At 37.3% G+C, this 22085-nt stretch overlaps 1 protein-coding gene across 4 annotated transcripts in view; it reads left to right on the plus strand.

Moving 5' to 3' along the window:
- The window catches only part of cacnb4b (calcium channel, voltage-dependent, beta 4b subunit), a 28246-nt gene extending 6570 nt beyond the window's left edge, over window positions 1–21676 (plus strand). For 2 of the 4 annotated variants that reach the window (XM_067372823.1, XM_067372825.1), the window contains 12 exons: window positions 5613–5744; window positions 6833–6955; window positions 7135–7262; window positions 11398–11447; window positions 11707–11726; window positions 11902–11982; window positions 13003–13061; window positions 13151–13260; window positions 13947–14098; window positions 14219–14314; window positions 16752–16940; window positions 19551–21676. In XM_067372823.1, coding sequence (XP_067228924.1) covers window positions 5613–5744; window positions 6833–6955; window positions 7135–7262; window positions 11398–11447; window positions 11707–11726; window positions 11902–11982; window positions 13003–13061; window positions 13151–13260; window positions 13947–14098; window positions 14219–14314; window positions 16752–16940; window positions 19551–19835 — 1425 coding nt within the window. In that variant the 3' untranslated portion in view covers window positions 19836–21676. Of the gene's footprint in view, window positions 1–5612; window positions 5745–6832; window positions 6956–7134; window positions 7263–11397; window positions 11448–11706; window positions 11727–11901; window positions 11983–13002; window positions 13062–13150; window positions 13261–13946; window positions 14315–16751; window positions 16941–19550 lie in introns of all 4 variants that reach the window. The other 2 variants (XM_067372821.1, XM_067372822.1) reach the window with 1 other exon arrangement.
- The last annotated feature ends 409 nt before the right edge of the window (window positions 21677–22085 follow it).

A 22085-nucleotide genomic window follows, 5' to 3' on the forward strand; every position in this document is an offset into this window, starting at 1 on the left:
AACTCAAATTTTTAATTTCGATGAACTTAAGGCAACCAGGTAACTTACTTTTTTAAGTTAACCAACAATTCTTTTTTGCAGTGTATGTGCTTTATAAGTGTTAATAAACAGTCAACATTCTATCCTAATAAGCAAAAAGTTAATAGTGAGAATTGGACCCTAAACTAAAGTGTTACCAAAATTTCAATCAGCAAGCATAATTGGTTTGTAGAAGTTGTGTAACTACATAGTATATGTTGATATGACTGATATACTTCAAAATTGATGTCTGGGAGAATTTATATTTGTTTCCTTATAAAATACAGACCCATTTGGACCACATTCGCTGTGCTTTGCATTGCAAACCCAGTTGAATTGTGGCTATTCCAAGCTTAATAAAAGCTTCATTTAGTTGAAGAGAAACCTGTCTGTTTAACTTCATTTTGAGCCTTTCATGATGTTAAACATGAATCTGTACAGACCCTCCAAAGTCATTCTTCAGCAAAAAGACTGTTATCTCGTCAAAATCGAGGATGAAAGCCATTCATTTGAATTTTCGTTTTTTTCTCACAATCATCACTTCTGCGGCGAAAGATAAGCAAACTTGTGCATTTTTTGTTTCCCGAATCAGGCGTTTTGTGATTGGACTCACCGGCCTCAATTGGGTCCCTGCTGAAGTAAGCTTGTGTCGAGCGGCTGCCTTCAGGGAAAAAGTGTTTCGCCATAGGCAGCGTGCTGAAATTTTTTAGCCGACTGCGAGGCTTTTTCACTCTCTCGCTTGCTCTCTCTCTAATGCGATATTGACCCGATCATTCTTTTCACTGACTTGAGCTAATGTTGTTTCCAAATTGGATTAACAGAATACAGCTTCCCAGCTTCACTTCACTTTGAGCAGTATCTCTCATTAATTAGAGGACTATGCACTTGCTGGTTGGATCTTCTTTATTATCTTTATTATTAAGGGGGAAAGTGTGAATACCAGCTGATAGGGATCAGGTGCTTCTCTCTGGAACGTCATGGAGCCGACTGAGGACTTTGTGGAGATTTCAGGTGAAAATGTTCAGGTTGTGTATTGTGAAGTTTTTCATGGTCCTGAGAAGCAAGCAGTGAAGGTATGTATGCTTAAAAGATATGTTTTCGTATAGGAATACTGAGAGGATTTAGGGGCAGGGTTTCTTTGGAGTAGTATTTGTACTCTTGAAGACTATTTAGAGTAGTTTGTTGTCAAAGATACAGAAGTAATAAGGAACTGATGGATGATGGAATTGAATGAGGATGAACGTTGTTGAAATGAATGTACAGCAGAAAAAAGTTTTGGAAGCTCAGAATTAGACTTATGGTATATTTATAGTTTTTGTTTGGAAGATAATTGGTTTCTATGGTTAAAGATAGTTTCATAGCCTGTTACTCTATTTTAGGATTCAATATGTTTATATTTGTCTCAGACAGTGACTGATGCCTCAAGGTGGGAATCACAGTCGTTTTACTGCATACTGTGGTTACACTGTTTTAAAAGGGTCATGAACTGCAATTTGTTTTATAATGTTTCCTGTGGTGCACTTATAATGTTATTATGATTTTTACATCAAAAATTGTAATTTAGAAATAAAAGTTTTTTTTTCTTTCCCTGATTTTAGCTCTCTGATTTGAACGCTCTGTTTTAAGGGGCGTGTCTGCTGTGAGACTTCAGTGTAAACGCCCTCTGCTGTGATTGGCTGACATCTTTGCATATGAAATAGCTAAGCATTACGTTTAACTCTCAAAAACTTTTAGCACATTTTTACTACAGCTCTTAAGGTTAACTAATCATGAAAAGTGTTTATTATAGCATTATATTTAGATCTATGGCATTATATTTAGATCGTGGCATGAAAGGTTGCAGTGATGAACACTGTAGCCGATCACAGACATGTTGTTGAGCGCATGAAAGCAGTGATCTCGTCATTGCAACTCGATTTCTGCACACTAATGAATGCTTTCATCAAAACTAACAGTGCAAACTTGATGTAACTAAGAGATTTGTTGATTATTACGTTAGGTTTGGCACAAGCCCAGAACCCAGTCACTGTTTGATTGACAGCTCCAGCGATTGTAAAGGGAGCGTTCTTTGATTGCATTTTACATACAATTTAATCAGCTTTTAAATTTCCATCCACTAAGAGAAACAAAGTGAAGATGACCGTTTGGTCACTGGTTTGATTTACTGACAGACAAAGAACATCTGACTGTACATGAATCATTAATATCAGATCAGGCATTAGAATTAACACAGTTACTGACATGTTGTCGCATTACTGTCAAGTTCATATCATAAAGGTGAGACATTCACATTGTTGAAAATAAATAACCATATTCCTTGCATTAGGATCCTTTGAAAGGTAATGTTATTTTTAGTCCTGTATCGCTCTTCTCTCCTCCTCATCTCACTAACACACCAGTGGGCGGGGCCAAAGTTTCAATGATTAAGTTGGTTTTCTAAAGCAGAGGCAGTCTTTCACCTGTTTATTATGCCATAAATAGGCACATTCCAGAACGAGTCCTTCACTTGGCTTTGCAACAATAAAAGCTGTTTTTGGACTTACAAGGAAGTTTTCAGTTCTGAAACTTACAGGATATTCTTATAGTATGATGACCTCTTATATGTCAAAAGCCCAAGGAAAATCTGATTTCTCATTTCATGACCCCTTTAAACTGTGAATGTTCAAAATCAATTATTACTATATACAAAAATATGTGATGACTGATGTTTATCCATAAGATGATGGTTGCCATTTTAGATTACAGTATCCATGTTACACATTGCAAATTTGTGTAATTGTTTACTATACCCAACAACAAAATAAATTACATGTGAAATAAATGTTTATTATTACCTAGTCTATTGGTAAATGTATCTGTTATTTTTAAAGACTAGCCTATTTAATGTAGATTGTGAACAAAAGGGGCTTACCTGAATTCACCTTCAGCTCACAGGTGTATTTTTGTGTTTGCTTAAGGAGCGTGTATCTCTATGGGTGACAGCTCCGTCTAGTTAATAGAGGTACAGGTGGGTTTTTTGCTGACCTGTGTTTGCGGCGGTCTGAATAGGCAAACATGAGAATCACAGACGTAATGAAAATCCAGTAGACCAGACCAGTGTGCATAATGACCAAGGAAGATGGTTCAAGGCACTGTAAAAAAAAAAAAAAAAAAACTCTGAAATTAAAAAAAAAAAAAAAATACAGCTGTGATTGACAGTACTTTACTTATAAAAATACGGCAACACTTAATTTTTTTAACAGTGTTAACTTAATACTAAATAAAAGTACCAAAATCTGTCTGTTCTTACTAACTGAGATAAATACTGAGGCCATACACAAACACAAAACACAATCATGGTAACAAACATGACACTAAACATTTAACCGCATAAGATGTAACATAACGGATAAGAACTGTATAGACTAAAGAAACTTACACTGAGTTAAAATGCTGGGTTAAATACAACCGAAGTTGGGTTGAAAATGGACAAACTCAGCGATTAGGTTGTTTTAACCCAATGGTTGGGTTAAAGGTGCCCTAGAATCAAAAATTGAATTTACCTTGGCATAGTTGAATAACAAGAGTTCAGTACATGGAAATGACATACAGTGAGTCTCAAACTCCATTGTTTCCTCCTTCTTATGTAAGTCTCATTTTTTCTCCGAAGAACAGGCGAATCTCAACATAACACCGACTGTTACGTAACGGTCGGGATCATTAATATGTATGACTCCAATATTTGCATATGCCAGCCCATGTTCAAGCATTACACAAGGGCAGCCAGTATTAACGTCTGGATCTGTGCACAGCTGAATCATCAGACTAGGTAAGCAAGCAAGGACAATAGCGAAAAATGGCAGATGGAGCAATAATAACTGACATATCCATGATATCATGATATTTTTAGTGATATTTGTAAATTGTCTTTATAAATGTTTCGTTAGCATGTTGCTAATGTACTGTTAAATGTGGTTAAAGTTACCATCGTTTCTTACTGTATTCACGGAGACAAGAGCCGTCACTATTTTCATTATTAAACACTTGCAGTCTGTATAATTCATAAACACAACTTCATTCTTTATAAATCTCTCCAACAGTGTGTAATGTTAGCTTTAGCCACGGAGCACCATCAAACTTATTCAGAATCAAATGTAAACATCCAAATAAATACTATACTCACATGATCTGAAGAATGCATGCAGCATGCATGACGAACATCTTGTAAAGATCCATTTGAGGGTTATATTAGCTGTGTTAACTTTGTAAATGCACTGTATTATAGTCGAGAGCTCAGGGGGTAGGGAGTGCGCGATTTAAAGGGGCCGCAGCCTGAATCGGTGCATAGTTAATGATGCCCCAAAATAGGCAGTTAAAAAAATTCATTAAAAAAAATCTATGAGGTATTTTGAGCTGAAACTTCACAGACACATTCAGAGAACACCTTAGACTTATATTACATCTTCTTAAAACTGGTTCTAGGGCACCTTTAAATGTTTGCCCAATATGCTGGGCAGTTTTATTTATCCCAACTATTGTTTAAAAATGGCTGGCTTAAAAATTAACCCAAAATAATTTGGAAATTAAAAATCAGATATATAATTACTAGAGGCAACAATAATAATCAAAAGGTTAACATTTATTATTAATAAATGTTTATTGTTTAATTATTATTCATTGAACTTATTAATAAATTAATTAATTTCCAACATACTTTGGGTTCATTTTAAGCAAGCAGTACAGTAATTTACTCAACAATAGTTGAGTTAAAACTACCCAGCAGGTTTGGCAAACATTTAACTCAACCGCTGGGTTAAAGCAACCCAATCACTTGGTTTGTTAATTTTCAACCCAACTTGGGTTGTTTTTAATCCAGCATTTTTTAGAGTGTAACATGAACTTATTTTACTGTAGCATTTTTACAGTGTTTTACCATTAAAATTACAATAATTTTTACAGCGTGGAGGGTCTGATCTTGTTGTTAATACACAAATGTGGTCAAATGTCAAAATGTATTTCTGCAATAGGCAGGAGAAATGGTTTCAGGTAAACCTCTTTTCTCAGTCATTCTCCAATTTGGAAAGTGGTCTTATTTTCCACTTTTTGTACAGCTGTCCAATTCAAGGTTATTCATGGATTCTTAAACCCAAAACAAACATTATTCAGTCATACAGTCATATTCCATACTAACTCTGACTTAAAGAATTAAACATTTTACAATTGGCAGATGCCAAATTGCATTAAGGTACACATTTGATTTCCCTGGGAATCAAACCCATGACCTTGGTGTTGCTACTCCCATGTTCTACTGATTGAGCTACAGTTTTTGATACTGTACCTTTAAGACTTCTGTATGTAAATGTCCTTCCTTATGATTGGTTCCACATAGAGGCATATTTCAGACTGCCTTTAATCAGGGCACACTAAGTATCTGAATACTGAATAGATATCAACATGGCAGAGCAGCCATGTGTCATTGAGCTGACATTTCAGAACAACGCATTTTTGAGGTTTTCATAAGTGGTCTGGGTGGACTCAGCAAGGAAAATGTCATTCTAATAACATATGAAGACTGCATGCATGTGAGTAATGTAGTATGTGCCTTCTGTTTGCAGGGTTCAGCTGATTCCTACACTAGCAGGCCGTCTGATTCAGATGTGTCGTTGGAGGAGGAGAGGCCGGAGGGGGGTAGTCAGGGCCGGCAGGAGCGAGAACAGCAGGCAGCACAGCAGCTGGAGAGGGCAAAGGTCAGGACAGACACAAATCACACTTACTACATATTAATACAGTGTTTCCCAACCTTTTTTTTGCCACGGCACAGTTTTGATAAGTACAAAATCCCACGGCACACCACTATATAAAAATGTATGAAAATTTTGCTTCAAATGGCATGTTAAAACTAGATATATTAAAAGTAGTAGTTTTATGTGAAACTTGAGGTTAAGTCAGGTAGGAACACTATAAGGTCATAGTATGATGCTTGTTGTTGGTGATGATAAAACAACATAATTACATATCGTCGCTGTCAGGCGGAAACCTCGTATTTAATTAAATTGTCGTCGAAGTTGGTATTGTATCAAAGTGTGAATGATTTTTGGTTCCAAGTTTTTATAAATTTTACTGGTAGTCCACTCTATGAAGAATCTTTGGGTATAATATGTCACAGTTTACTTTATTTTGCTATCAACACTTACATAAATGAACTATAGTGTCCTGCACCCACTAGTAAAAATATATCAAAAATGTCTGAATAATTTTTGGTTTGACTAGGTGCTCAAACTTCATTGGCCAATGGCGGCCATGTTCTTCGAGATATGCCAATGTCCTCATAGACGATCATGGCTCCTTGGACCAAGACACTGCATGCCAATTTTCAAGTCAATCGGACTAATGGTCGCATAGTTATAGCTGTTTTCATGTTTTTTCTTGTTATAGCACCACCAAGTGTCCATTTTTTTTACTGTGACCACAGATCGAGCCATACACAAGTATACCAAGTTTGGTGAAAATATCTCATTCCGTTCGCAAGTGTCTCCGCCCATTTCAAAAGTTTTGGCGCCCCTTAGCGACCGCAAATCAAAATTTCAACTTTTTTTTGATAACTTTTGATATTCAGTCTCCAGAGAACATTTCTGCACTGGTTTGGTTCCAAATTGGACTAGATTTTGGACAAAATTCAAAATGACGGAAATTTTTTTCAGTGTGCTGTGGCACAGTGCGTAGGAAAGTTTATCATATTCAACATATAATTTATAGTGTCATGCATTACTTTTAAAACTAACTTTCCCCAACACTGTACTTATATTTCTAAAATTCCAAAAACATCCACTTCCAGGCCAAAGCGGTGGCCTTTGCCGTGAAGACAAATGTCAGTTACTGTGGTGCGCTGGATGAAGATGTGCCTGTGCCAGGAACTGCCATCTCATTCGATGCAAAAGACTTCCTGCACATCAAAGAGGTACTGTGGCCTGGTGGCCCATTAATGAAAGGGTCACTACTGACTCACTGATGACTTTGAATATAGGAAAAAAAAGTAAAATTTCATTACTAAAGCTGGTATCATTGGTCAAATGCTAAGAGGGAATAAAGTTTTTCCAAGCTTTTATTTCTTTTGTCCTTTCTCTGCTCCATATGCAGAAGTTTAATAATGACTGGTGGATTGGGAGGCTGGTGAAAGAAGGCTGTGAGATTGGTTTTATCCCCAGTCCCCTGAAGCTGGAGAATATCAGAGCACAGCTGGAACAGAAGAAAAGCCGTGTACAAGGGTAAGCAGACAGAGAACATACTTACCTAGTTGATGGAGCATTTGTTTTTCCACAACCTCTTGGTCCTTAATATTCTGTCTGTTTATTCTTTTCTCTTTTCTTTTTTTTTAAATCAACCTGGCTATGAACTCTTGGAAAATTTTCCAAAAATGTGCACCACTACATATTTCTCAGCTCATTTTTATATGTAATTTGATGATCCATTATTAAAAACTTGTTTTGGGTGCCCTTTCGAATCTGTAGAAAACCAAATGCTCTATAGTTGTGATTCTATAGATGCAGTAGTAGATACTATAGATTGTTGATGTAGAAACAGAATATTACATATTAGTCACTGCATGCCTTATTTTAGGACACAATAGGCATTTTGAAACAAATAAATATTCCAGTCTGTACACCTTAGCATTAAATGAGTGTAGTGGGTTTCAAGAACAGAGGTGGCCTTTAAAGAAAATTGACTTTTGCCTCAGTAAATCTGGGAGAATAGCATTGCTTGAAATTTGAAATTAGATTAACACTCAGATTAAACCCAGAGGGCATTGTGGATTTGCATTTCAGTTTCACGGCAGATCTGAATTTTTACACTCTTGTTTTTTTCTCTAGTTACTTGTATGCAATGTAATCAGGACTGTTATCATTGCCAGATACATCATGACTTAAATTTGACCTCAGATTGTACATTTATCACAGTTCACTGTTCTTTCATTGCATGTCTTAGGGCCTGTTTACACCTTGTCACTTCATGTGTTATAACTGATCTGATTTATCAAAATGATTCCATTTACACTTGGCCACATAAATGTGTCTCCACAAAACGGATATAAATACGATCCGAATTCCCATGCTATATGCAGAGTTCGCTGTATTCTAGATCAACAGCTAATTTCAAAATCAAAGACTGCAATAGAAGAGAGCGGCAACAGCGCTGGTAAGATCATTTAAACTCATTCCAAATCCAATTATTTGTGTATCCGATTGGAATCTGATCTAAAATCGCAACTGTTCAAATCCGATTTGTGTGTCCATGGCGCTCTTTCCTTTTCCGGAATATCTGCATTGGTTTCTGTGGCAATGACGTTACGTTGGTAGGTATTGCGGCAAATACCACAACAACGACAGCCGCTGGCGCTGTACTACTGCATTATGATGAGGCAGCGGCAGAAACATAGGAGGCTGGCATGAGCGGCTTTATTCCGTGCTGTTGTCTCTGCCGGTCTCAAAACATGTCTCCGTAATATATTGCAAAAATTTCTGCTCAAAAATCTGCTTGCGGCACATTCTAAATGGAGGCGGGCAGAGTTATGAGGTTTGACTGACAGTTTTAGGATTACGAAGTTACGAAGTTTAGTCACAACCTCTTCTAAATGCTTTTTATTGGTTAAATATTTGTAAAACACACATACAGACATAAAGCATGACCAATAGCATTAATTTTATAAAACAAAAATTAAGAGATATTAAGTTTTCGCGCAACGGTGCAATTATTATATTATTATTATTATTTGTAGCATTTATTTGTACTTATTTTTTGGAATTTGATCATTTTCCATACTAGTGTGCTGCGACACAGTGGTTGGGAATTGTTCAGCATGAGGAGATCTGTCAAATGATATGAGTATTGTGTGTATGTGTGAAAATACCACATGATTACAGAGGCGTAAAACTCTAATCTAGTGGCCAATTTCTTTCAAAATACTTACAGACCTCTAGGACCGTGAGCCGAACATGCCCACCAAGTTTTGTTCCTCTGTTAAACATGTCTAATAGGTGCTCAAAATTTATCGGTTAATGGCCATGTTTTTCCATGTTTTCCATGTTCCATGTTCCATGGCCATGTTTTTCGAGAAACGCCAGTGTCCTCATAGACAATCATGTCTCCTTGGACACTACATGCCAATTTTCAAGTCAGTCGGACTAATGATTGCATAGTTATAGCTGTTGTCAAGTTTTTTCATGGTGTAGCGCCACCATGTGTCCATTTTTGTTGTACAGAGTTTGGTGGAAATATTTCATTCCGTTCACGAGTTATAGCCATTTTGGTAAAAGTGTCCCCACCCACTTTGGCGCCCCTTAGCGACAGTGAATCAAAATTGAACTTTGTTTCTGCAGCAACTTTCAGCATGTTTCCTATTATATAACAGTGACTGACGTTTACGTTTTACGTGGTGTGAGAAAGTCACATAAACCATGTGAAATCCGATCAGAACAGTCAGACTGAAACGGATTTCCAGAAATGCCATTTGAATAGGATTTCAAACCACATATGAATGAAGTTCGAAACTGATTTGAAATTGCATTTCATATGATTTTTGGCCGTTCAGACTTGCTAAATCTGATTGGATTTAGTCAGATATGCACAAAAATTGGATTAGCACTGACAGTCTGAACATAGCCTGACTTCATTTGCGCGTCAGCTTGCTGAAGAAATCAGCTGCTCATCTGCAGCGATGCATGTTGCAATAGTGCCGTCATATCTAGCAATAACGTGTTATTTAGCCTATAACACACTTTCACACTTTATTTTTTAGCTTTTTTTCCGAGGAGTAAAATTTACATATGTGGTTCACCATCCAGATGCATTTAGACTTGTTCAGTTTTGACTGGAATGCATCCCAGACCACCTCCTGAAGTGGTTCAAGCGACCGGATTTAGGGTGTGTTCATACTTGTTATGTTTGGTTCAATTAGTTTGCCCATCACAGGCATCAGACGCGTGTCTCCACGCTGCAGATCGATTGTGTGTGTGACGAAGGGACTCTCGCTGCTGTTTTGACTCCTTTACACATTTTATAAGCTCTTAACGAGTTCCCAGCTGGACAAAATGCCATCATATGCAGGCTATGCATACACAACAGCCGCATTTATCTCAACACACAGCATTGTTTTGGATGTTCGGTAAGTTCCGTCTCAAAATAGGCGACGTCATAAAATCCGGTTGTGAACGTGTCGCTGTGCCTTTTTAGGTTCTGTATCTTTTATCAGTGATAAAATTGCCAATCTGAACGTTAAACAGACCAGGACTAAATATTTTTCTTTTTTTGCGAATGCGTTTCAGAGGGCATTTACACCTGGTCTTTTCACGATCGGATAGCTATCTGATCAGAGAAAATGCATGAAGTGACCAGGTGTAAACAGTTCTTTAACTACAGTAATGCAGTACCAGAACCAGCCTTTTAAGTATTGACATCGATATCTAGTCCACAGTGCAGTTTATTCTGGCCAAGAACCACCCACTTAGACTGTTTGAAAAAGCAGAGCATTCAGTCGTCATTTGTTTTTGTCTTTGAGGTGTTTTTTTTTTTTTTTTGTCTTTGTTTTGTTTTGTTTTGTTGAATTTGTTTGAATATTTAAATGAAAACCATGGAAAAATATTTTAAATGTTAAATCAAAGATACAAGAATAGTAAAGAGTGTTACAAAATGACCTTTTCAAATAATGGTGCCACAGTATGCGCAAGTAATTGTAGAACTAGAGCTGAAGAAATAAATACAGACATTACTCTGAAAATATACAGTTGTGCACAAGGATATACATTTTTAGTGTCTCAATTGAATATCGTTTAAAGATTTAATGGTATGAACCTCACATACTTTGTTCATTGCGCAGCCTGGTACGATATAAACAAGTCTTTTTTTTCCAGGTAGACTGATAAAAATGTTTGCACATTGGAAACTGCATTGAAACTAATTAGATTCGATCTTGAAATTTTGGACAGCTCATTTTTGTATAAAATATGCATCAGACCGGGTCCATGGGTGGGCTGTTTGACGCTGAGACTACCAGATGAGAGACCCAGCATCAACTTATGAGGGAGTTTGTTTGACATTTGATTTGTTGAAAACTGGGTATCAGGTTAGGTGACACCAGCTCGCAGTTTGAAATCGGATGACTGAGCCTCGAACCAAGGTGACTATCGATAACAATTCTACATGAAGCATCAGTTCTAGGTCACAGTACATGGACAATGACGTAGAATCAGTGTGGTTCAGACCAGGTTTTATGCATTCGCTATTAGAAATGAGAGATTATAGCATGTAGTATTAAAGTTAGAGATTTAGAGAAGTCTGCTTGTGTGTTTGAACACACAGACTAAAAATGTTCTATCTCTGTCTCTGTTTGTCTGCTCATTTCTTTAGTAAGTCCAGTGGAAGTTCCTCCTCCAGTTTGGGGGATGTGATGTCAGCAGGTGAGCCAATGATCTGGTGGGGGTGGGACTTTAGGAGATGGGGGTGGGGTTACAGGAATCTCCCCGAAAAAATAAAAACGGAATCGTAGGCAATACGTCAGTGGATGATTTTACTTCAACACTGTCCTGCGTAAGGCTAGAGATCAAACGAGCAGCTTCTTGTGAGCATGGGACAGTGGACCATGAATGACTTTCTCAAATTTGAACAACTTGACAGTACTTTATTCTGAATTTCTTTTTTTTCCCTCTCTTTGTACAGGCAAGCAGAAACAGAAAGTGGTAAGTGTGTCCAGAGGATGGACGAATCCTCACCTAACCCTCCTGTCCAGTCACTGAGGAGACTGTCACCGCTGTCTTAAACACAAACACCTCTCAAGTTAAACTTATTGTGCTTAAAAACGAAGCATTGGCCTTTATGCTGCTCTTTGTTATTTGCCTATGATCTCATATGCAGACTGAACATGTGACTCCCTATGATGTCGTGCCTTCCATGAGGCCTGTGGTGCTGGTCGGTCCATCCCTGAAAGGATATGAGGTGGGTCGTCTCAAATGATGTTGAGGTGTATCGTCGTCAAATTTGACAGTAAGATGCTTTTGTGAAAGATCGACGTGGAGAGTTTTTACAAGGCGAATCAGTGAATTTATCATAAAAAATAACATCGAACAGAAAATTCCTCCATCAAGGCCGCAAAGCTGACGTTCTTTGTTTATGCCTTGCTGCATGTCTGTGTGTGCGCATTTTTTGCGTTATTGATACCAGCAAAATATAATATCTATTCCAGTCTCTCCATCTCCTCACACAGAGAAAACAAAAACATACTCCTCCTCTCCGCCGCTCCGTTACCACGGCAACAACCTTCCGGGGTCCAGGAGACGTCAGTGCTAGAAAGTAGAGCACGGTTTGAAATTAGAAAGAGACAGAAAAGGGAGAGAAGAGCAGGAATGGTGATGGAGGGAGGAAATCGGTGAGAGAAAGAAAGAAGGCATGTGAGAGACAAAGAGGAGGCGAGACAGTGAAGTTGAGAAAATGAATAAGGAAAGCGTTGCAATTTATAAAGCGTAACTAAAAGCAGATTTGCTTCATTGCAAGGATTTTATTTATTCACACATCTGCTTGGTCACAAGTTTATGCATTGATGAGGCATACTTAAAGGGATAGTTCACCCAAAAATTATCCCATGATTTACTCACACTCAAGCCATCCTAGGTGTATATGAGTATCTTCTTTCAGACGAACACAATATGAGATATATTTAAAAAATATCCTGGCTCTTCCAAGCTTTATAATGGCAGTGAAGAGAGGGGTGAGATTTTGAAGCACAAAAAAAATGCATCCATCCATCATAAAAATAATCCATATGGCTCCAGGGGGTTAATAAAGGCCTTCTGAAGCGATGGGTTTTTTGAGTTTGACATTAGCATGTTGATCAGCTACAGTACAATTCCCTAATAAGCATAAACATGGCACATGTAAACATTGTTTTGAAAGACAGCAAATGTTATTTTTAGATGTTTTAAATCACAAAATCAAACACACTTCATATCTTTCGTACAGGTCACTGATATGATGCAGAAAGCTCTTTTTGACTTCTTGAAACACCGGTTTGATGGCAGGTAAGTAATAAATGTGATTTATAGATGATTTCAGTGTCATTTCAAAATATCATGTTATACAACTACAGATAATATATTTATCATCCTAGGATAACTATCACACGCGTGACGGCAGATATCTCACTGGCGAAGAGATCAGTGCTTAACAATCCCAGCAAGAGAGCCATTATTGAGCGCTCAAATACCAGATCCAGTCTTGGTAAGACCCTAAACATAAGGGTTATTAAAGAAATATTCCAGGTTAAATTTAAAGTGCCCCTGTTATGCTTCTGCTTTGACCCCCCCTCAAACACTGTAGTTGCTGAAACTGGAAGAGTTTGGTTTGTGTTGTCGACATGTTGAGAAGACATTGTTTTCTGTGCACTTTGCATGCACTTTAAAAGGACTCGTGCTGGAATTGATATGGAAAGCTGTCGTTAGCGTTCGTATCACTGAGTGCAAGCACTGAAGAAGCCTCCGGAGCTGAAATTCAGATATGGTATTAGGCGTTTTTTTTCTGACATGCACTGTTAGCAGTAGACCAATCACAACAGACTGGCCCGTCTGACCAGTCAGAGCAGAGTAGGCTCTCGAAAAGGAGGGGTTTAGAGAGGCCGAATCCTTTATCGAACCGTTTCAGACACTGTGAGAAAAGTGGTAATGCTGCCGTGTATATTATGAGACCTAAGACCTTGGATGCATGTAAACCTATTGTAGGAGACTCCAAAAGAAAATTAGGAATTATTAAAATAACATAGGGGCACTTTAATCTGACATGCTGCCATCAAATGCAATATACAATCATATACAACCACATTCTCAAATGTCACTTCAAGTCCTTATTGTTTTTTTGTTCTGTTAGTGTGCAAACTAATTTCTAACTTTCTGTGTGATATGCATGTACAGCTGAGGTACAGAGCGAGATTGAGCGCATATTTGAACTAGCTCGCTCACTCCAGCTAGTTGTGCTGGATGCAGACACCATCAACCATCCTGCTCAGCTGTTGAAGACTTCACTAGCACCCATCATCGTCCATGTCAAAGTGTCCTCGCCAAAGGTGCGACATTCGCAGACAGTCTTGTGTCTTGGTTTTAGTGTTTCATTAGAGAAAAACCAAACATCAAAATCTGATAGAAATGATTGTTCTTGCTGTGTAACCAACTCTTCTGTCCCGCAGGTCCTCCAGCGGCTCATCAAGTCCAGAGGAAAGTCGCAGAGTAAACACCTCAATGTACAGCTCGTAGCAGCAGATAAACTAGCACAGTGTCCTCCGGTGCGTCTTACCTTTCATGCTGTAAATCCATTCAAAAAGTTAACTTATTAATCACACATTTTTTCTGTAATTAATCGATCACAATTAATCGCAATTAAAAACATTGGAGTTTTTAATATTTTTATATTGTAATAATTTCACAGTTACTCTCCATCTTTTTATGAATGAAGGCCAGTTTCATTGATACTAATACTGCTACTGAAATTGTGAAATTGATTTTTTTTTTTTACATTAATTATAGACATTCAACATTATAGTATAACTTCTTAGCCTACCTGTCTAACAGCTAGTAAATATATATAAATTGAATAAAGTTATCAAACACTTTACAGTCTTCACTGCATAAATTATAAATGAAATATAGATTAATCCTTATTAAAGCTACAATTTTCTGTTAGTGTCAGACATCACAGCAACTGGTTTATTAGGCTGCTGTCACTTTAAGAGCTGCCGCTGCCGAACGTGACGCGGATCTGATGCTCATCTAATTTTCTCACAACTCTTTAAGTTCGTTTAAGATGTTATTAACTCATTTAAGACTGCTCTTACTCGACAAAATGGGCATTTTGGCATATTTCTGTGCGTTATTGTTTGTTCAAGCGCGAAAGAGAACTCGATACTGGCGCACGTATTTCTGTGCACACGAGTCGTGTGTGTCACATGACACAACATTCACAGACAGCGCGTTCTTGTTTGTCTTGTGGCACTTGAATGGTTTAAAAGCATTTGCGTGAATAAGAGCGTGATCATATAATGTAACGCTAACCAAATTATGACTGAAAAAACGGATGCTGCGTTAATTGCGTCAAATTTATTAACACGTTAAACTGAAAAATCAACGGTATCTCACAACTAATAACATGCATATTTTACGAGTTGGCTAATTCGTATGTATTCACTCGTACAAATTCATACGATTTGTCTAAACCCCAGTGATGAGTAGGTTTAGTGGCGGGGTTAGGGGTATTGCCGTGAGATCAGGTTGAAAAAAAATTATTTTGACAGCACTAGTACAAACATACACATATGGAAGTACACAAATGACTACAGGTTTTATGCATTCTTACAAGGTTACACTTTATAAGAAACTTTGCAGCTACATGCCAACTAACTCATTAATTTGCAGCTACATGTCAATTAACTCTCATTAGAGTATTAGAAGACTGTTAGGTTAGTGTTAGGGATAGTAGAATAAGTTGACATGTACTTGCAAAGTTACTTATAGTCAGTAGTGTCTGTTTTGGGGAGCATTACAGTGCTTCCCACAAGTTTGAAATAAACTTGCAGTGGTAGCTGGGCGAAAAATCCTCCTATTTACCCATTTTCCTCCTATTTATCCTATTTTTTGATGGTCTACTACATGCACAAAAAATGGTCTACTACATGTGACAAACAAATAATGTACGATTTTTAACAGTATTTTTAATTATTGAAATTAATTTGAATTACATAGCATATTACGTTTAATTTCATACTAATATTATGCATTATTAGGCATTGTAAATTATGCTAAATTACAACATTTAAATGGTTCACCTTTTCCTATGGTCTCTTTGCTGTCATATAGTGTTTCTCTCAGTGAATGGGACACAGATTTTACTAGTAAAATTTATAAAATGAATAATATATGTGTAAAATAATGTTCTTAGTCTTTTCTTCCTGTGGGAGAGACTACAATAATTTACTATGAATTAAATGGAAATACAATTAAATACAATTTATTGTGTTACCAAAATACCAAATATGCCCAAAAGAAAAAGAATAAACTTAGAGTGTGACTTTTAATTATAAACAAGCCAGAAATACACTGGGACTCTTATTTTGAAATGTCTGTACTATTGCAGGCTGATCCTTCAGATTCTTACAATCGTCTAAAACGTTTTATATAAAGGCCATGAAGTAAACTTTGTAATAATTCATCAACTTGAGTTCATTAGCAATCGCTTGGCATAAATCTGCACTTTTCATTGATTGAGAATCACTTTGAAGCAGTCTGAAGCGCTGTTGCGCGAGCTTGTAGAACACGCAACTTTGCAAAATGCTGCACCTGTGGGAATGTCAGCGGGAATAAACAGTTCTGACACACACGTAACAAGCAGGTACGAAACGACTAGTTTATCGATCGCGGATGGTTTCATTATCTTGCGCGGATATAAAAGTATAAGAGGATAAAAATAATAAAAGCAAAAATGTGTCTCCAAAATATACCTGGGTGGCCTTTATTATACGTGGGCGGCCCGCCCAAGTAAAGTCTATGTGTGGGAAGCACTGCATTAAAAGAAAGTGTTAAAGACAGTCTACTGATCCTCTAATGACTTGTAGTTGACATGTAGTTGCATGGTTACTTAGTAAAATGTCTAAAGTGAACTTTCAAAATAAAGTGTTACCCATTTTTTAATGCATTTGTGTGTGGCATGTATGTGTTCCTTTTTAACAGGAGATGTTTGACATCATCTTGGATGAGAATCAGTTGGAAGACGCATGTGAGCACCTGGCTGAGTATCTTGAGGCGTACTGGAAGGCCACCCACACCTCCAGCAGTACCCCACTCAACCCTCTGCTGGGCAGGAACCTTGGCCCTGCTGCCCTGGCCCCTTACACTACATCTGCCATATCCGGCTTGCAGGTGCGCAGTCACACACACACACACACAGATGGCTATTTAACACATAATGCGTCCATAGTCTTTTTTGATCAGCACCAAGATATTTGGTCATAATGTTTAAGAATGTGCAAGGAAAAAGTCACCTTATGTCCTGACTGGATAATCACTAGTTCATTTTAAATAGTCCTGTGATGTGACAAAGTTTTTATGTAATTATTTGATTTAGTCTCTCAATTAATAAAAGGCCATGAATCTGAATATATAATAATTTTAAAATTATTAGCAAAATGTTGTATAAAAATAGTTTTGCAGTTGTTCATGTCACTGCAGGACATCAACTACCTTATACAGTGGGCCTATAAAATATTTGGACACTTAAAAATGTATTAATGTATTTCAAAACTTTCTGAGCTATTTTTTGAAATTACCAACTTTTGCCAAGGTAATTTTGCATGTATGAAGTCAGTTCCCTTCAAATTCGCACAGGTGTCCCAGCTGTAGCTCATCACAACTATGGTTTGACAACCAGAAAGTATCCAAATACATTTGTCATAATTTTGATCATTTTATCTATTGTTTGAAATTTAAAGGGATAGTTTGCACAAAAATGAAAATTGTGTCATTTACTCACCCTCAAGTTGTTTCAAACCTGTATGATTGTTTTGTTTTGTTTTTCTGCTGAACACAAAGGAAGATATTTTGAGGAAAGTTTGTAACCAGGCTGCTTTGACTTCCATAGTAGGGGGGAAAAAAAATTCAACAGAACAAATAAATAAATACAGGTTTGAAACAACTTGAGGGTGAGTAAATGATTACAGAATTTTTATTTTTGGGTGAACTAACCCTTTAAATTGTTTTACACAATGTTTTGCTTGAAAAGTGTCCATATGTTATCTTTCTTTAAAATAAATGGCAATTTGTGTATATATTTTATGTAGAACAGCGTCTATTTGAAATAGGAATCTTTTGTAGCATTATAAATGTCTTTAGTGTCACTTTTGAGCAATTTAATGCATCATTGCTAAATATAAAAGTATTAATTTCTTTCAGAAAAAACTTTTGAATGGTAGTGTATAAAAAAATGCTATTTATGCTCACAACACTTAAAGGTATAGTTCATCCAAAAATGAAAGTTCTGTCATCATTTACTCACCCTCAAGTTGTTCCAAACCTGTATGAATTTCTTTCTTCTGCTGAACACCAAAAAAGTTCTTTTGAAGAATGTCGGTAACCAAATGTCTGTATTTTTTATCCATACTATGGAAGTCAAAAGGGCCCATCAACTGTTTGGTTACCAATAGTCTTCAAAATATCTTCTTTTATGTTCAGCAGAAGAAAGACATTCATAGGGGTTTGGAACAAATGATGACAGAATTTTCATTTTTGGGTGAACTATATATGGAAGCTTGTTTCCACCATTAAATTAAAAATGTAATTGCAACTTTTTATCTCGCAATTCTCACTTATTTTCTCAGAATTGTGAGATATAAACACAATTGCAAGAAATAAAGCCAGAATTGTGAGTTGTAATATGAGAATTGCAAGATATAACCTCAGAATTGCGAGGTATAAACAATTCAGAGTTTTAAAGTTATAAAGTCCAATTCTGAGGAAAAAAAATACTTTTTCTTTTAGTTTGTAACTTGCGATTGCGACTATATCACACAATTCTGACTTTATAACTCAAAATTGCAAGTTTATATGTTGTAATTCTGACTTTATAACACAATTCTGACTTTTTAACTCGCAATTCTGACAATTCTGACTTTATAACACAATTCTGAATTTATAACACAATTCTGAATTTATAACTCGCAATTCTGACTTTATATCTCACAATTCTGACTTTATAACTCACAATTCTGACTTTAGGGCCAGGTTTCACAGACAGGGCTTAGTCTAAGCAAGGATTAGGCCTTAGTTCAGTTATGATATTTAAGTAAGTATCTTTTATAAACGTACACTTGAAAAAACATTACAGGTATGCATCTTGAGACACAACAATGACATAAATTGCAAGTTGCTTTCAGTTAAAACAGCTCAAACATGCACTTTAGTCTAGGACTAGCTTAAGTCTTGTCTGTGAAACCGGGTGTATAACTCACAATTGCAACTATATCATGCAATTCTGTCTTTATAACTCACAATTCTGACTTTAGAACTCACAATTCTGACTTTATCTCCTGGTTTCACAGACAAGGCTTAAGCTAGTCCTAGACTAAAGTGCATGTTTGAGCTGTTGTAACTGAAAGAAACTTGTACTGACATATCTTAAAATATATCAGTCATTGTTTTGTCTCAAGATGATCACCAGTAATTTGTTTTTCTAGTGTATGTTTATAAAAACTACTTAAATATCATAATTGAACTAAGATCTAATCCTGGCTTAGGCTAAGCTCTGTCTGTGAAACCGGGCCTTCAACTCGCAATTCTGACTTTATAACTCGCAATTGCAACTGTATCACACAATTCTGACTTTATAACGCAATTGTTGAGTTATATCACGCAATTATGCGTGACATAAAAGTTGCAATTATACCTTTTTTATTTTATATTCAGTGGCAGAAACAAGCTTCCATAAACTATCCCTTTAATTGCTGGCTCTTATTTTATTTGGTACTTGTACATCAGAATCAACAGGGACAAAAAACACGGCAGGCCAACCACACCGGGGACAACTCCACCCCCAACGAGCGGCGCAACCTGATGACCTCAGATGAGAACTACCACAACGAGCGAGCGCACAAGGGACGAAACCGGGGCTCCTCTGGCTCGCAGCACGGCGGCAGCGGTCGAGACCACCACTACATGGAAGAGCAGCAGGGCTACCAGGACCCCTACCAGGACACCTACAAGCCCCACCGCAATCGCAGTTCCCCAGGCAGCTACAGCCAGGACTCACGACACCGGCTCTGAGCCACCCTGCCCCATTTCGTCCTCCAAGCCTGAGCCACAGAGCCACCGAGCCAAGATGGCTTCTGTCCAGAATTGTATACATCTTCCATTACGTTTTCCTTTTGTTAAGGTCTCTCAAGCTACAAAGCAGAAACTGTTCAGCCCCCCCTGAACCTCCGCCATCTGACCAAAGCCTGCATTTCCACCTGCTTATACGAGGCTCAACGTGGGGAAAGAGGACCTTTTAACATGCAATCGGAGACAGTCGTTATGCCTTCACATGTTAATATGCTTCTTGACTTTTTGTTTGGTCTATTCTGTTGCAAAAAGGCAGGTTTTCCTTCTACCAAGCAACCATTTAACTTCAAAATGGAATTGAATGATTGGTTGGCCCTTAAAAGCAAATATTCTGTGAAGCTAGCAATAGCAGAGAATCAAAGGGTGTATACAGGATCCCTGAAAACCGAATAAGGAGCTCAGTTAGTCTTTATGTCATTATTGCCAGCATGTTACCTGACCGCATGCTTCCCTTGTCATTAGTGCATAACTTGAGCGGACAGACCAATAAGCAGGAAAGTGGCTGCCAAACTGGGACATTTCAATAGTAATGGAACACAAACCTACTGCCAGCTGTCTTTTGTTACAGAAATGGAATCTTAAATAGTTTTCCAAAGCCTCAAAATCTTAGGCGGAGGAATTTCCACATAACTTCTGCCGTAAACAGCAGGAATCATAGATTCAGCCGCAGACAGACACTCATCTGTGCAGTTTAGCATGATGCACTGCATCCAGTCCCATGGACCCATTTCTTGCCAGGCGTTATTTTCTAGTTTAAAGAGAGAGCTTAAAGACATAGGAAAGTGTCGCTGGGATCTAGTCCTCAGTAGAGTTAGCAAGCATTGACTTTTTATGATTCATTTTCATAATTTCAAAGCAGAAATGATGGTACGTTGTAATTTTAGATAGATCCATCTCTTCTCGAGGGTGCTTGATGTCTCTAAAAAAGACCATCAGCACTAAATGTAACTCTAGGGAGAAAAGGTTAGTTTAGCTGGGATTCGTTAGGAGTGACTGGCACCCTGTTCTCCACCCTGCCAAATGGAGCAGCTGCCGTCCAGCCCACTTCAGCCGATATACAGTGACCTCCTCGCTGGCATCTCAAACACTACAGACTAAACCCGCAAAGTGTCGTTCTTCTGCTCATAGGTTTTCAGGGTGAAAGGGACTGGCCAAGGACAAGTAGATCCTCAACATATGGAAGCAGTTCACTCCTGGACCTGATTACTTACAGTCACAAGGCCTTGGCAAACCATGGATTTCCTCGCCTGCATATTCTCGCCTTATTGATTTATGCTAGTTCGTGCATTTTCAAAAGAATAAATTTTAAGGAAAAAATAAACTCTGAAAAACGAAGGACCGCAACGAGTACATTCTGTATGCATTTGTCTATGAGCATGCTTCTCTGTTAATTATATAATGAGGATGAATGAACATGAGGAATTTGGCAGTCGATGCCCATTGGACGAAACAAAAAAAACAAAAAAACAAACTGAAATCTCTAAATTTTCTGCCTGAGACAATCAGATGGAACTTTTCTGTAAAACCGGAACGTTGTTCATCCCTTCCCGTCATCCCGCTCTCTCCTGTTTCACAGCAGCTTCATCTGAGCTCCAGATAAAAGAATAAAAATGTGTCAGTTTTTCCTTTTTTTGTGAAAGTTGAAAATTAAAGATGGAAATGCAAAATTGCATGCATATCATTTTAATTTATAACAAATTTGAAAGAAAATGTTTTATGGAATATAATTGTGTAAAAGGCAAATCTAGCAGTATTTAAGTTCTTTTACAAAAAAGAAAAGAAGAAAAAATAAATGGTCATTTTGAAACTGTGTCATATTTATTCATTCATTTTATATATATATTTATTTTTTTTTTTGGACCCCTTGGATTATCGGCATCTCAAAGGCCATGGTAAGGATATAATATGGTGAGTGACTATTAAACAGGTGCAGTTTGATTTCAAAGTAAATGTATGTATGATTTAAATCATAAGTGTTAATAAACTGCATCTCAAAGTACTAATATACAGAATAGGCTATTTGAAAGTTTACAGGGCTCAAAATAAAAGTGTAGTGTATTTAAAAAAAGCTATTCAATGCTGATTTTTGTACAAAAAGATACATTTCCATCATCAAAATCAAAATCATGGTAACAGGACTGACATCTTGCACCATACAAAAACACTAAAAAAGTAAGGGTTAGGCCACAACAT

This window comes from Chanodichthys erythropterus, chromosome 21, assembly GCF_024489055.1.
Source record: "Chanodichthys erythropterus isolate Z2021 chromosome 21, ASM2448905v1, whole genome shotgun sequence".
Classification (NCBI taxonomy): Eukaryota; Metazoa; Chordata; class Actinopteri; order Cypriniformes; family Xenocyprididae; genus Chanodichthys; species Chanodichthys erythropterus.